Source organism: Mirounga leonina, unplaced genomic scaffold (assembly GCF_011800145.1).
Source record: "Mirounga leonina isolate KUSES-001 unplaced genomic scaffold, KU_Mleo_1.0 Mir_94, whole genome shotgun sequence".
Lineage (NCBI taxonomy): Eukaryota > Metazoa > Chordata > Mammalia > Carnivora > Phocidae > Mirounga > Mirounga leonina.
Window position 1 is genome coordinate 31,774,778 of NW_023270855.1, and position 16,662 is coordinate 31,791,439.

Sequence of the window (16,662 nt, forward strand, 5' to 3'; positions counted from 1 at the left end):
CTTAGTGGCCTCGAAATCACATGACTCTGCAGGGACCCTTTGGAAAGAATTGACTTCTTCCATCATGTGATATCTTGCCCTCAGTGCTTTAGTTGTGCAGAATATTTACCATCCTCCTTCTACCCTCCTCATGTCCCCACCATAGACCTTCGAAGAGAACAGGTAAAGAAGGCCACTATTTTTAGGTTATGGAAGGCTCAGACTAAAACTGCTCTTAAATGCTTCATAAAAATTTTTTTGCTGCCATGTCTGTGTTGAGAGTAAACTTCCCTTTAAAATACTGTGTGTGTGTGTGTGTGTGTCATGTCAAACCATTTGAGTCACCTTCATGCAGGTAATTAATCTCAGGGTGGGTTTATCAAGCTTATGCTATAAATCATGTTTCCGGAGAGACCAGATGAAGGCAAGTGGCTGAAGACATCTGTCAGTGTTAAATGAAATGCTAGAAGAAAATTCACATTCCCTGGAAATAGCCAGGGCTAGTTATCTAACACGATTTACTAGAAAGTGAATCCCATAAACAAAGGAACTGACTTGTGCGTAGCACTTGGAGTACTTTCATAAATGCCGTGTTTTCAAACCCTTTAAAGCTTTAAGCCATACTAGGATATTTATTCCACAATCATTGTGACCCTCCCTCCCCATGGATACATATGTAGATAAAGGAAACCAGAGTTTTACAAAACAGCATTTACCCTTTCAGTGCACTCTAATCGTTTTTGTTGTATTATCTGGTTTGTTTTTAATGCTGATCACAACCCATTAAGCTGACTTCATGACCCACTAATGGGCTGTGACTTCAAGTTTGAAAACCACTGATACACAATTCTACTTAATCTTGGCCACAGCAGGCCAAACCTTCTTACCCATTAGTCTGGGTCACAGAGGTAGAAAGGCTTGCTAAAAGTTGCAAGGTTTGATTCAGTTTTACAATTTTTGATTGTAGACATTGCTTGTTCTGGTATCTCAAACCAGCTAAACACTTGTTTTTGCTTTGTATTGTGACTGATGACTGGGCAAGTTGGCCCATTTTCAACTAAACCAATAGTATTGTTGGGTTTTAAAAAGCTGAAAAAGGCCCAGCAAAAATGAATGCTCCTACTTCCATGCTCCCCAACCCCCACCAAGGTCAGGACAGCCAGAGAGGGCCCACTCTTGGGTGATCTTCCTATATAAGACAGCCCATATTCTTGCTTAATGGATTATGTTTACAGTAGGTGTTTGGGTTTTTTTTTTTTTTTTTTTTTTTTTTTGAGTAGAGACTTGTAGTAATCAGACATTAATTAAACTACATCTGATTTAAAGATAACCAAAAGGTGTGATAATTTATCTCCTCAAACATTTCCAACCTTCCTTTAATGCAATTAAAACCATAGCCAAGAGCAAAGAGCATGGAAAGTAGCAAGAGGGTTGGTTCACTGGATAATTTATATCATTTTTATACATAACTTTTCACTTACTCTCACGCAGAAATGGAGAACTGTCTGGTCCCACACATTTGAAGTGAATGGTCCCCATGAGAATACTATAAATTAACACACAATGAAATTGGATCTAAATTATTAACGGGAGATATTTCTGAATAAGTAGGAGATATCATCTATCTGGTATCACCTCTGTTATTTATCTATTTTTTTCCCCCTCCTTCCAGGATGGCCCTGAAGCTGGACAGACTGTGAAGGTGAGTGCTTATTATGTGCATACAAATTAATAAGGGGCAGTTATGAGAACTAATAAAAATCACACTGAGCCATTTGCAGCACATTGCTGGTTCATTATGTTATCTTCGAGGTCAGAGAGACCCTCAGTGTTAGAGCCATAAATCCTGGCATTATAAACTATGCCAAGCAATATGCTTCCCATTAGTTTACAAGACATTTACCTTTTGTAGTAAAGTTATTATTGTGTAAATGCTAAAACAGAAGCTAAATCAAAAAGTCCAAAGACAGAGACTGAAGTCAAAGGAGTTCTGGGTGAGGTCTCATCTAGGGAACAGCATGTGAGCCCTGTGTGGATTGGCAGGTCCCATGTGAAGCTGGGGTGTCCGTGTTCCTCACACACCCTCTTTCTGCTGCATCATTCTTGAGCACCGGGCTACATGAGGTGCTTGCCCACGTGCTTGCCCACAGTTCTCCCTTCACCGCATGCTCTGCTTCTCTCTCTCCTCTCTCTCTCCACCCACATACCTATACTTTTCCTCCCTTTGTACTTCATACCAAAGTTCTAACCTAATGGAGTCAGTGGAGCTCAAAGATGGGTTTTTAAGTGTGCTAAAAGAGGAAAGGAGGATTTGTTAGCATACTCTCTGCTTCCCTAGTAAAATAAAATAAAAGAATAAAATCCTGGGGGCGCCTGGGTGGCTCAGTTGGTTGAGCGACTGCCTTCGGCTCAGGTCATGATCCTGGAGTCCCGGGATCGAGTCCCGCATCGGGCTCCCTGCTCAGAGGGGAGTCTGCTTCTCCCTCTGACCCTCTCCCTCTCATGCTCTCTCATTCTCACTCTCAAATAAATAAATAAAATCTTTAAAAATAAATAAATAAAATAAAATCCTGGCTGATTCTGAAGGTGGATTTCAGCCCCCTTCATACAAATGCAAATTCCTCTGCAGTTAGGTCCTATACCTAAATCATAGAAAAGGCTATTTTTTTTTTTTCAGTGCTAGAAATCAGAAGGAAGTCAAACCAGGGTGCTAATGTGTGATACTTTGCAAAATAAGGTTTTACGGCTTCAAGACTGACTGTGAGCGGCTAAGGTAATGCTTGGTTCCAAATAGTGCCCCCAAAAAACATAGTCCTTTTTTGATATTAGTTTGCATATGGCTTTAACGTTTAACAGAGTTTCCGTGGGACTTTTAATAGAATCTCTGGGAAGTACTTGTGAGGAACAAATGTCCTATAGGGACTGCCATCAAGTTCTTTATGATAAAAAAGAGCTAGCCTCCTGATTGCTCCAGACATATGATGTCATAGGGACAGAGGGGACTCACAGCTTCCCTCCACCCCACTGTCCACCCCCATGCCAGGCTTCTAAACATGCAGCCACTAAAAAGAGTATAATATGGGGCGCCTGGGTGGCTCAGTTGATTAAGCGACTGCCTTCGGCTCAGGTCATGATCCTGGAGTCCCTGGATCGAGTCCCGCATCAGGCTCCCTGCTCAGCAGGGAGCCTGCTTCTCCCTCTGACCCTCCCCCCTCTCATGTGCTCTCTCTCTCAAATAAATAAATAAAATATTAAAAAAAAAAAAGAGTATAATATGAATAGCTTCTTTTTCAAATCATTTCTTGAAATACAAAACACAATGTTTAAGTCTCGTTGCTAGTTTTTTAAAAAACTCAGTATGCAGGCCTCAGTCAGTTAAGCATCTGCCTTCAGCTCAGGTCATGATCCCAGGGTCCTGGGATGGAGTCCTACATCGGGCTCCCTGCTCAGGGAGGAGCTTGCTTCTCTCTCTCCTTTCCTGCTACTCATGCTCTCTCTCTTTCTCTCTCAAAAATAAATAAAATCTTAAAAAAAAAAACAACAACTCAGTATGCAAATGTAAATTCCAACAACACCAGATTTAGTTAGATGCTGTGTGCACTATCTGACCGAATTCCTTCAGCTGTTGCAAGTACAGCTGTAGATGCATAGCTAATAACATGGGAGAATGCACAAACCCTATCAAGTGGAATGCACAGGTTGATAAGATGTACATATTAAACATATCATTAAATGTATATGAATATATATGTAATATCTCAAAATTTCATCTTGGAATTCTGAAGGGGGTATATAAGCAGGCACTGAATAGAGACAAAAAGTCGATGCATGGTTGCCAGGGACTGGCGGAAGGAGGGCATGGGGAGTGACAGCTCAGGGGTCAGGGTTTCTTTTTAAGTTGATGAAAATGTTGTGGAATTAGTGGTGATGTTCTTGCAATATTATGAGTATTCTAAAACCTACTGAATCATACATTTTAACGTGGATGATTTTATATTTGAATTCTATCTCAGTTAAAGAGAGTAATAAAACACAGTTAAAAAAAAAAAAATCCAACGAACACCAAGTCTAGCAGGGCTGGGCCACAAGGCTGTAGACTCTCTGATTCTAATTGTGACTACCTTTTTGGTGTCCCAGTTATCTAGCCAAAAAAGTTAATGGTTTTGTTAGCTTCAGTGGAGTAATCCTTGGCCTATAGGACTCATACACGAAGTGTTGAACGTGATTATTATCCTCATCACCGTTGTTATTTAACATAAGTTAATTTTTTTTAATAATTCTGTATTTTTGAATCAGTAGATTGTATTGCTTTGGACATCTCTTACCTGTTTCCAGCCCAATCACAGAATTATCCCAATATGCATGAGGGGGGCCTCTTACATCCTTTGTGGAATATAAAGTGGTAAAAAGAAAACAACCACACATGTGCAGATGAAAACCTCAACTGGTGTATGACAAAGTTTAGGAAACTGTCCTTTTAGACCAAGTCCACGTATGTGAAATTGTCTAATCTATGTTTTTCCAAGTGCATTCCTTGTATTACCTGCACAAACATTAATTTTGGTGTTAGTTAAAAAAAAAAAAAAGTTGACACTCTCAGTTCTCATTCTAAATCTTGAATACCCTACTTAGGTATTTAAGTGTTTGGGGCTTGGGAGTCTTCATCGTGAACCAGCACACCATGAATCTGTTCAGAGCCTGGCTGTTGATCACCCTCGTTATTTTATGGTGATAAAATAGTAGCTGGTGAGGGCCGCACCCCCCTGACGCGTGGAAGCCAGCCTTCCAGGAGCCAGCCCCCCCCCATCCTCAGGGAGCCGAGCAGCACCTTCAGTATTCGGTTGTCTGGTTCTGAATCCTGCAGTTCAAGACGGAGCACTTCATATTCTGAAATTCACTGACTTGCCCCCTTCAGGGTAGCATTTGACAGCTTGCCATGGAGCGCACAGTGACCGTGAGCTTCATCTCTGCCTCTCTGTCTGACTCTTGGTATTCTGTTTGATGCCTGGCTTTGGAACCATTTATGTCTCATACCGGGTGGTAAGAACAGTAAGCCCAGTAATGATCTCTTCCCCTGAAGCCACTGTTGTTATTGTGAGTGAAGGTGTATTCCTGTGTGAGACTCTCGAACGTGGTGCCCCTTTAGGGTTTTCTGTTTGTTTGTTTCAGGGGCTTTCGATGCTGTTTGGCAAAGAACAAGGGTGGCCTCATGTACTTAGTAAGTAATTTGTAGCATGAAAGGGAAATGGGTTCTTATTTTTCAGTTCATTATTCAGTCTCCTTTTGAATTCAAAAGTAATAAAGCCCTGCTCTCTACACGGTGATCATTGCAACAATTTGGACATCCTGCAGGCTTGAAAAACAATCTTTTTTTTTTTTTCTGGTTTTAGGCATGTATCACAATATACATCTGCATATCACTGTATATACACGTACAGCCATATGTCGCTGTTTTATTAGCCTTTTCTGACTCCCATCCCCCATCTGAAGTGGCTCGGCCAAAGCCTTTACTCCCTATCCCGTTGTCTTATTTGATTTCTTTCAAGGCATTCTTTACTGTTTTTTTATTTGTTTGTGTAACTGTTTTTGTTTCTGTACCTATATTTCCTTAGCTCCTCAAAAATGCTAGCTTTTGAGCACCTGCTTTTTGTCATTGTCTACTATGGCCCTTTTGGTTAGTATGGGGAAGATAACGGGACTTTGATAGAGCAAACCTCTGCTCATCAGTTTCTAACTTGAGTTAACATGAAGCAGCCGATGATAGGTACTTGCATGTCAGTGTGTAGTTGGGATGTGGGTTTCTTGGGATTTCTCTCAAGAATCCCCTGTATTTCAGGCATCACTGACAAAGACCAGAATTTCCACTAATCAGGTTCCCATATAATATTCCAAAATGTGATTTGAACTAGCCAAATCATTAAAGGCGCTCTTCCACCCTTTAAAAGGGATTCTCCTTAGTAAGTTTAATGTGAGATATCTTTTAGAATAATTACTATGTGCATCTTTGGGTGGGAGGGTGTTTTAGGTATATTAAAGAGAGAAATTTATGGCAGGCAGGTAATCTAGAATCTCATAAGAACTATTTATAGAATATGCTTGCTTACCCTTTTCTGTGTTTGTGGACTTGAATCCCCTACTTAGATATTTAATTTTCTAATATTAAGGCAGTGGGAAGTAAGTGTCTTCGTTACTATTGATATATTAGCAGTTACTTTTCAGATTGCTTAGGAAAAACAAGAAAAGGAATTCTTTTAAAAAGTGTGATTTAAAAATTAAAACCAGGGGTACCTGGGTAGCTTAGTCAGTTAAGCATCTGCCTTCAGCTCAGGTCCTGTTCCCAGGGTCCTGGGATCGAGCCCTGCCTCGGGGAGCCTGTTTCTCCCTTTCCCTCTGCTGCTCCCCCTGCTTGTGCTCTCTCTCTCTCTGTCAAATAAATAAATAAAATCTTTAAAAAATTATAAAAAACAAAAAATAAATATTAAAACCAAAACAAAAGCAACTATTCCATTTACTGAGGGGTCTCTATGGTCCTAGAGCAGATTTACTAGTGGAGATTTGGTAATCTTTTCAATTCATGAACATAGAGGACATTTTAGCTCTTCGTGAAGTCCAGTAGTTAATACACTTTGGTGTCAGTCAGAGGTTCCATAGGAATATTAGCTCTACTATTTTACTGTGGACTTTGGGCAGGACTCTTAACCTCTCTGAACATCTGTGCCTTCATTTTTCAAATGGAGGGAATCCTGCCTATTGTACTGAGTGATGGCGAGGAGAAACCAACATGAATAAATAGCCCAGCCCACCACATACTGTCCCTGGGACCTTGTGCATGTCTCTTAATATTAACCTTACCCTCAGTTTTCTCATCTGGAAAATAGGCAAAGACTGGACTTAAGGAGAATGTACTTGGCATTGAGATTGTTTGTGGCCCTGATGAGTTCACAATAACACACTGAATTCTGTCACTGTTAACTTTTGCCATTTTGCTTAAATTCTTGAGAAAACTTTCTTCTGATCATATGACTTGTGCTTTGAATATCGACTTTGAATTTATTATAAAAGTGACCAGTTGAACATTCAGAAACCTACCTTATTAGTTGGGGGGGGGGAATCTCTACCCTGATATATTTTTAGCCTCTGCTGTACCCCTACAGTAATAGGTCACTCATGGTTCCAAGCCAAACATATACTTCAGTTACTTGAAGTAGGTTTTCACAAAGCAGAAACCTGCCCGCCCCCTTATGCTGATTCAGTAGGTCTGGTGTGGGACCCAGGACTCTGCATTTTAACAGACACTGTAAGTGATTCCCATGCACACCTTAGTCCAGTGCATAGCATCAAACCGATGAGAAGATACAGAGGAATCTCCACATAACTCCTTGCTTTCAACCCAAATGAATTCCTAAAATTTGGTGTGCACGGAATGGAGAAATTGACATCCTGAGAATGAAAATGATTTTACTCAACTGTTATTTATTATTTTCATCTGTAAAGAAATTTCACGAGAGCTGTAATTTGCCAAAGAAGTTTTATCCTTGATTAAAGCCATGACGAAAAGTGCATTGCCTATTTATATCTCATGCCTGCACCTACTGCAGGAAGAATTCGTATTTTAAGGACACAGTAGCTTTTATCTTGTGGAATTGCCTGAGAATTTACATCTCTTCTCTCACAATGAATCCAGTTTTGCCTGAATTTGGTAACCCAAAACCAATTTTGGTGCTCAGGGGATGGGTTTGGGCATACATGTGGGAGTGGACACCTCCAAACCTGCCCCTCCCTCCTGGCACGTATGTGTGCTGACTGCCCCTGCTTCTGGTGATCTGGGGGCCAAACCTCTGGAGCCTGGCTCCCCAGGCGGGAGAAAGGAACCATGAGCCTGCCTGTCTCCTGTGGGAAACTTTCTCTCTCCTATTAGACCTCCAGTCTTCTTCTAAGTAGGTATCAAATCATTGTGTTTTTCCATTTCTAAATCGTTAATTTTGATTTGCATGATGTCATGCAAAGCCCTGAAAGAAAAATTACCCAAGCCCCTGGTGTTTTCTGGTTACTATTTTTTTTTTTTCTCTGTTCTTTCAATGTCACAGGCAGCTTCAGTAGATGGGATGGGGGATGCTGGAAATGGAGTGAGGATGGAGGGGAAATGTCATCAGGATTCCAGCATACTGACAGAGAGGGAGGGCTCTGGAGCCAGATGGCCTGGTTTCAATACCAGAGCTGTCACCTACCAGTCATATGACCCAGCAAAAGTCAACCTTTCCTAGCCCCACCATTCATTTATAGATTGTTATAATGAGGGCCTCAGTGATCCCCTACCTCCTAGGGGTGCTGTGAAGACCAAGTGCCTTTAAAACAGCACTTGATGTCCAGTACATCTGAATAAGTGTTTGCTTTAGTTTTATAATTTTCACTTAATCCTCATAACCCTTAATAGTGGACATTGGTATTTTACACTTGAGGAAACCATGGTTTATGGAGGTAGAGTAACGTATCAAACCGCACCGCCTGACTAATAGTAGACAGAGATTCAAACCTAGGCCTGTCTGAGAGCAGTCTCCATTATATCATGTGGCCAGCTATTCCTAAAAAACACCTTGCCTCCAGTAAGCACAGGGGAAGGTGCACAAGGAGAGATTTTGTAAATATTTTGTCACCCTCAACACAGATTAATTTGTATTATTTCGCTTTGCTTAGGATAATACTGGCTTCTCCCTAAAAATACCCAGAGGGTTCTCTCTGTTTAACTTTGTTATACAGGTGAAGGTTAACTAAACTAAATGCTGCTTTATTGCTGTATGTCCGTTTGTAGCAGAATGATACGTTTTAGATGTTTAATTTTTCATTAGTGCTTCCAAACAAATTTCTTTAGTGTAATTGGACGACCTGACATAAGCAAAGTGAGCATTTGTCTGTTAAATTTATTTTGAGATGCGTAACACAGAAATACGGCAAATGTTGAAGATAGATTCTCAATGCCAATGTTTTATAGATTTCAGTAGGGTGTCTTTTACACCTGATGTTCAGTTGGGGGGTTTTATTTAATCACTGTCAAGTCAAATATCCTATGAAAAGCAAAGTGCTCTGTAGACCCCAAAATGCTGTATCAACGTGACATGCAATTATTCAGTCACCTTCTTACCTCTGTTGCTGCAGTCAGGGGTAGTCACTCACTCTTACCATTTTGCTGTGGAATACTAAGTGCTCAGTAAGTCATCACAGAAGGAATTTCTTTCTCACTCTTTTGCTCTGTAAGTTTCAGGCCTGGGAAATTGTAAAATTCTCCAATTCTGTATAACCAGCTCATGGTAGGTTTAAAGTTTTGAACCTGTGGCATCTAAATAATGGGCTTAGCCAAAATGTCAATGCTATGTAAACAAACAAACAAACAAGAGGAAAAAAAAAAGAAACATGAAAGAAAAGGTAAAGTTAACTCAGCCCAATTAATCATGTGACAAGGATTCAGTTTTGAAGGGATGTGGTCATGGCAGTCTCAGTAGATGAACTATTTGTTATAAACCACATCACATACCTTACATAGCAAATGGGGAGGGAACATCCATTAAATAATGTGTGATTTGGTTGAAATTGGACACCACAGCTGAAACAGATACAGATAATAATATAAACTTCTGTTTCAGGAGTTATTAACAGCAGAAATAAAATATAAAAGCAGATTCCTTATAGGCTGTCTATATTAAGTGTAAAAATGCAGATCTGTATATTGCTTCAAGATTTGGACACAAATAGGGTTGGGATCCCCCCATGTGGAGACAGTAAGAAGAAGGAGCACACTGTAGGATGTCAGGGGCACCCAGGGACCTTCAACTCCATAGATATATTTTATTTTTAAGTTGAGTAATGTGTACCCCTTTGTTAATTACATTATTTATATTTTGTAATATCATTGATATTTTAAATGTATTTTGAAAAACAATATACAGCTTTCTCTATAATTTTTTTTTTCCACAGAGGTCCCACTGGAAGGTGTTCCATCAAGAAATGACTAGTATAATTCATTCTTTTTCCTTTATTATCCTTAGCTATAACTGGTTCTCATACTTCCTATGTTCAGATGTCTGATAATGGGGCCCATAAAATAGATTTTTGAAAAGCTCACAGTTGATTCTATTGTTGCCCAGATTTAGGAACTGCTGTGTTATGTATTTCTATAAATACATTTTGATTCTGGGTCAGTGACCTAGGCAAGATTCTTGCTGCCATATCCACCCTAAGTTACTCAGTCCCTTTCAGGGACGCTAAAGCCATTGGTAAAATAATTCTTAAGATCCAAAAGCAACTGGAATCATAAGGATCTGATGACTGAGCCTGGGTCAGATGGAAACCAGCTTAATGAATAATAGACATGGCAACCTGCAGAGCTACAGACATGGAGAAATTAGAATAATGACCTTCCTAATGACATTTAAGTGAAAAATACAGGGCTGGTGGAGGATCCGTCATGGCCCTTGGGCCAAACACAGTGAGAAATTCTGCTCCCTCCCTCAGTGTGAATCATGTTAGTGCTAGGAAAGGATAATGTTGAAATTTTAACCTCGCGTGTCACGAGCATTGATACCGCACCTGCGGTCTCATAGCAGATTCCCTCCGTGGAGAAGCCATTCATCTGCCAAGATTAGGGAAATGGAGGTGGACATCTCTGGAAGCCTCCTGAGTCAGATGAATCCCAAACCTCAGGGGGAGAGTACAAAACGGATGGTTTGAAATCCTTCTGGGCTCATTTGACATAAAGATAATATTTTGGGGTTGTGGTAATGAAAACTCCCCTCCCCTCCCCCCCGGTTGTTTATTCTCTTAAATAAGCTTTTCTTGTTCCCCTCCCCGCCGGTCATTTATTCTCTTAAATAAGCTTTTCTTGTTCCTGATGTTACATGAAAAATCAACATGAAGTTGTTTAGGTTGTTGATCTTGCCTACAGTGGTTTAGAAGAATAAACAACGTTGAGTGAACAAAGCGAACTCACAAAATATTCTTTTACTTCGTGGTGAAATCCGTTTATCCTAATGTTCACATTCAAATATCCCACCATAGGGTCCACGTATCAGGACTTATTTCCTGAAAAAATATTTTCTTATCATGCTTTGTGTGCTGGGGCCCTGAAAAAGAACCCAGCTGGGCCTTTTATTTGTGTTTCAATTCATCCGTCGGTTGTAAATGGTATGAATTCCCAGATGTAATCAGGTTCTAGCAGTATAATTTTGACAAAATTGTTCAGCCGTGGAAGGAGTAAATATGATTCCAAGCTCAGCTCTGCTATCAGATGACCAGAGATGAGAGTCACTCTCAAGGAAGAAACTCAGAGCCTGGGATAATTTGGAGAATCCCAGAAGGGTAAACGACCTTGGAAGGCACGTGGTGTCATCACCTGTCGTGCAGATGATCCCCCTCTGTAGCCTTTAAATTGGTCTGTCGTCTTCCTCTCTATCTGGAAACCCAGTGTGCTGTGAGGCAGCCTCTTCTGGTTTTGAACCGCTCTGACCTGTGGTTGATGATGAGAATTTCCTCACCATCAAAGGTATCCTGTCCCTACCTCACAGGGAACGAGCATCCTGTCTGCTCGTGTTTTATCACCTAGCACTCAGTCTTTATTATTTTAATTTATTCTTCCAGTGCCTACTATGTACCAGGTATTGTCACAGGCCCTGCTAGATCAAGAAGAGTGAGACCTGGTCCCTGTCTTTAAGGGCAGTCTGAAATAAATGCTGTCGCAAAGACAGACTGAGGGGTTGTAAAAGTTCTGTAGTACCTCTGAATTCCTCTCCCAAGAAGTGTTTGGTGAGCACCTACTATGTGTCGGGTACTGCCAGGCACTGGGGTACAGTGGAAGAACAAGCATCCAGGGAATAACTTTCAACGTGTTGTCTGTCTTCCTCTACACCCAAAGGGACGTAGAAAATAATTGTGAGCTTTGAGCAGTATTAACAAGGCAGTGACAGGTTCTGTGAGAGGAAAAACACAGAGGAAGGAAAGATGGTGGAGTGACTGCCCTAGATAGGGTGGCCAGCCCAGGCCTGCTGGGGAGGTAAACTGAGACTTGAGGAATGATAAGGATCCATCCCAGAGGAGAGCTGGGCAAGAAAGAGCATTCTGGGCAGAGGAGACAGCAGCAATGAGCTTGGCAAGTTCTAGGAGATGATTGATAGCCCTGGGAGCAGGAATTTGGGGTAGAGAGAGGTGAACAAGAGTCATACCAGGCCTTGTACACCCTGGTAAGGAGTTTTAACTCCATTTTAAGTGTATGCGGTGTTTGCATTTTATTCCAAGGGCAGAGGGTATTTCACCTGTGCCAGATGTGATGGGTCACCTTAATTAATTTGGTTTTTCAGTTTCTAAGCCCACTTTTCTAGAACTTGAATAATTTTGTCTCAAATCTATTTTGAGCATTGTGGTTGTCTCTTTTGCATGCTTTCTAAATTCCTCCATTATTTAGCAACCAAGAAGTTAGGGCGTGTTTGAATCCATCTCTAACTCTAGGTGTGAACCCTGCTTGGTCTAATTCAGGAATTGGCACACTTTTTCATAAATGTCCAGATATTAAGCATTTTAGACTTTCAGGGCCAGATGTCACAATTTTACACCTGCCTCTGTAGCATGAAAACAGCCACAGAAAACATGTAAATGAATCTGCACAAATAAATGTGGCTGTATTCCAATAAAACTTTATTTATAAACCAGGCTGTGGGCTGGATTTGGCCCACAGGCTGTAGTTTACTCATCCCTGGCCTAAGCCATTTCTCTCTGCCACAGTTATGACCTTAGTTAACTCTCACCTAAGCTGCTTAGAAGGTAGGATTCCGTTCGCTTCGGGGATGGTTGTTCCCAGCATCATGGAGAATTTGTATCCACTGTTTGTGGGAAGGGACATGAATAAGGAAGCAGTACCCTGACAGTTGCTGACAGCTACCTTATGATTCCTGGGGCAACCTGCCTTAGAACGAAGCAGATGCTGAGGCCGGAATGGCAGAGAGAGCAGTTGGACCCCTGGTGACATTATTGAGTTGCTGAATTAACCAGTCCCGAAGCCTGTACCACCTCTAGACTTTCTGGTTAGGTGATCCATCCAAGCCTCCTCTTGTTTAAGCTGACAGAGTTGCATTTCCTGCCACTTCCAGTGGAAAACATCCTCAACTTGATCATCTGCTCTAAAATATTCAGTTATCGTTACTCCTTAATATGCTTAACTGGCAGTTTGCTTGAAGTATCTGCAATACTCATCACACACCAACGGGAATCTTTGAGTGAAAGTTGGAGAATCAATGGCCCTAGAAGAGCTTAACTCCAATAGGCTCCCTTTGGTGCATGACCACAAGGTAATTCCATTAACTTTAATGATGGTCGTGCTGTACAAAATGGGCCCTGTTAGTCAATTCTTCCCCTTCTTTTTAACATTAAATCTTATCCTGCTGCTAATTCTTCAGGGTAAGATATGCGCACCAATGCCATTCATTTCTTGGCCTTTATTAATATATGCAAGACTCTCTCAGGGAGGGAGTTGAGTACATTAAAAATGAATCCACTGCCCCACTTGTCAACTGTAAGAAAACCCCAGAGTCGGGGACATCAATGGATTATTATTGTTTGTTGTGAGAGCCAATAAAATCATAAATATGTCTCAAACAATTACCGTGGCCACATTAGCAAATTATCAAATCTATAACTTGCTTTGGAGCCTGGCCTCAGAGATTTAAATAGAATGCCAGAGGGAGAAAAGTTGTATTTTAGGAATGTGACAACCAGGCGAGGATAGAGAAATTTATGATTTAATTTGCTGTGCAATCTAATTGAGAATAACTGTTGGATTTCTAAAAAGTGAACTTTGATTAGGTTTAGCAATCAGAAATAAACCGGAAATATGGGTCGGGTTATAGTTTTCTGAGAGTCTGTCAGGAGGGGGAAAGGAAAGTGTTCATTGCAAGGAATCACTTTCCTGGGTGACCTTCTACCCTGCCTCCTATGTTCATCTTTCCTGTGTGCAAATAATTGGGTTATACCTGAGACTAGCTGGCTCTTTCCAGAGACGTGCTTTTTACTTTCTTCACCAAGTGTCAATTTTCCCCCATTTAGAAATAAATCAATTCAGAATGAAATTACCCAGAGCATTCATTTTTCACCATCTAGTAAATGAGGCTCTCTAAAGAACACGAGGTCCTCCCTTTTCCAGTTGAGGCTTAATAGCATCCTCCTCTTGCACAGAAGTAGTGCAGAGCTGTTGTCCCTGGCTTCTCCAGGCTTTTCATCTCTGGTGGACTGCTAGGCGGTATTTGCTCTGTAACATGTACATTGGTATGTTCATAGATGCCTTTGCATATTTTCTGAAGATCTAACGTGCAGTCGGACTGCCAGGTTTAAATTTCTAACCCATAGCAGGTTGGGACACAGCTGCCTGGGGCATCATCTCCTCCATTAGCCATTATCGTCATTCATCTGAAGCCCTGGCCTCAGCCGCTCTGATGACAAGCACACCGGTGGCTAGGTTTTCAGGAATGGATGGGCTCATCTTTCAGCTCACTCAGGAAAATAGAAAAGCAATTTGCACAAAGATAAAGGAGATTTCATAGTGATCGGGGTAGAACTGGCTAACAGATTTCTACAGGCAGTCAGCAAAAGCTTGAAAATCCAGCTGAGAAATGATAAATTACTGCTAACTGTCCTAATTATCCCTTGACACTCTGTGTTGAAACCTGACTAAATTTTGCTGAAACTTACAAATAGGAAAGAAATTTAAGGTTTAATAAATTATCCATAATAGAAATGCTGAGAGAGAGAGGGAGGGAGGGAGGGAGAGATGGCTACAGCAGAGGGCTCATACTGATCACCCAACAGTTTCCTGAGCCTTAGCGAGAGGTAGGGGTAAGGTGGGGTGGGGGATGTGTTAGATAAATTGTAATGTTAATTACAAACCTAATTGATTATATTCAGCAGGCTTATCAGGTTGAGGAAGACTATGAGTCAACTCCCAAGGTCATTACAGTAATAGCCGTGATAAACGTGTAATTTGTGTTCACTTGTGAACATCATGTTCTTCTCTGCAAACAATATAACCAACGTACTAGTTTTAAAGGGTCACACAATGACGAGATGTACTTATTTCTTTGTATTTTAATACATCTTGTACTAACTCATCTTTCATGTTTTATAGTTTCAGCTTTACCCTTATCCCTTGTATAAATCCACATAAAACCCTTCCAGTGACGGCTGGCTTACTCTTGACCAGTTATTTTATTCCGCTTTTAGATAACTCCGGTTAGAAAAGTGTGCTGTTTCCTTTTTCATTTTCCTCTCTTCCTCCTCCTCTTCCTCTTCTTTCCCTGTGAACCAGCAGGCAGAAAACTGGAATCTTGCCTCTTTTGTTTTTCTCTCTAGAGTCTGGGCAGTCTGGTCTAATCCTGGACTTCCTCTCCTGCTTAGAAACCTTCTAGGAATTGGAAGAATGTGCTCTTGTACTTCTAAGAACTCATCAGTGCCTTTAACTGTGTATATGGCATGGTTTTTCCTCCTTTGCCAAGCTTGTCCCCATATCTGGGTGTCCTTTGGGGATTCTTCTATTTTAAACATGTTGCCAAGAATCACGTGGGGGCATCTAGATGGCCTAGGAGCAAGTGTTTTACTGCAGTCCTTGGTACATAGTAGGCTCTCAATCAGTGTTTGTTGGACAGGAGGATGGTTCAGAGCCTCGGGGCTGGGTGTTCGTGCTGCAGATGAAGATTGTAGAAAATTAGATGGTCAGAAAAACACTGTTGACAGTTACAGGCACTGCTGTATGGTGGGGATTTGTTCGCTCCTTTTTATATTTTGAAGACCACGGAATCTGGTCAATGATACAGGATCCTATGATGTCACTACTCTCAAGACCAACTGGGCAATAAATTGATAGAGCTGCTCTTTGATCTCACTGTGGACAATGCTAGCAAGGGAATGAATTCTGAGCTAATATTCTTAATTAAGTCATGATCTGTGGGGGCTCTTTCCACACCAAGGGTGTTTTCAGAGACTGACCGTTCTTGTGTTTAATACCCACCAAGCTTTCACGCTAATTATTTTCCCTCTAGCAGGCATACAGAAGTCACCTAGATCTCTTTGACTCTTTGGGGGGTGACAATTAGAAGCATAATTTAATGAAAAGTGGCTAACTCATTAAATTCTGGGGGTTGGAAGGATCACAGAATCTTTGAAGTCTGAAAGCTATGGACTTTTTCTGTGGAAAAACTCAGGTATACATGCAAAATGTTCCATTTCATTTCAGGGGTCTCCTGGCCCCCGACACCTGTCCATGGACTGCTCTACTGGCCTTACCTGAATTGCTGTCTTCCACCTATATTCCAGGGGCAGGTAGTACTACTAATGTAAGTGGATGGGATAAATCTTGAGGCAGGTTGCAAAAAGCCATGTTCTCCCCATTTGAGAGATTAACCTTGTTAACATGTCTCTCTCACTCACGGGAATTGTTTGCTCCGTGGATTAAAGTCTGGCTCCATCTACTCTTAGTTGTGAGGCTTTAGGCAAGTGGTATAACTCTCTCTGCCTTTGTTTCCTTGTCTGTGAAACTGGAATAAGATTACTCCCCTTTGCACAGGATTTTGTGAGTATCACAAAAAGCTACGAATGGGAAACTCTCCCCACAGTGCTTGGCACACTGTATTTTTATTTACCAGTGATGTATTGAGA

The 16,662-nt window shown here is 41.1% G+C and overlaps 1 protein-coding gene across 4 annotated transcripts in view; it reads left to right on the forward strand.

The window, feature by feature from the left end:
* Positions 1-16,662, forward strand: part of FHIT (fragile histidine triad diadenosine triphosphatase) — a 1,481,620-nt gene that overhangs the window by 1,222,731 nt on the left and 242,227 nt on the right. For all 4 annotated transcript variants that reach the window (XM_034997431.1, XM_034997432.1, XM_034997430.1 and 1 more), the window contains one exon: positions 1,652-1,681. In XM_034997431.1, coding sequence (XP_034853322.1) covers positions 1,652-1,681 — 30 coding nt within the window. The remainder of the gene's footprint in view (positions 1-1,651; positions 1,682-16,662) is intronic.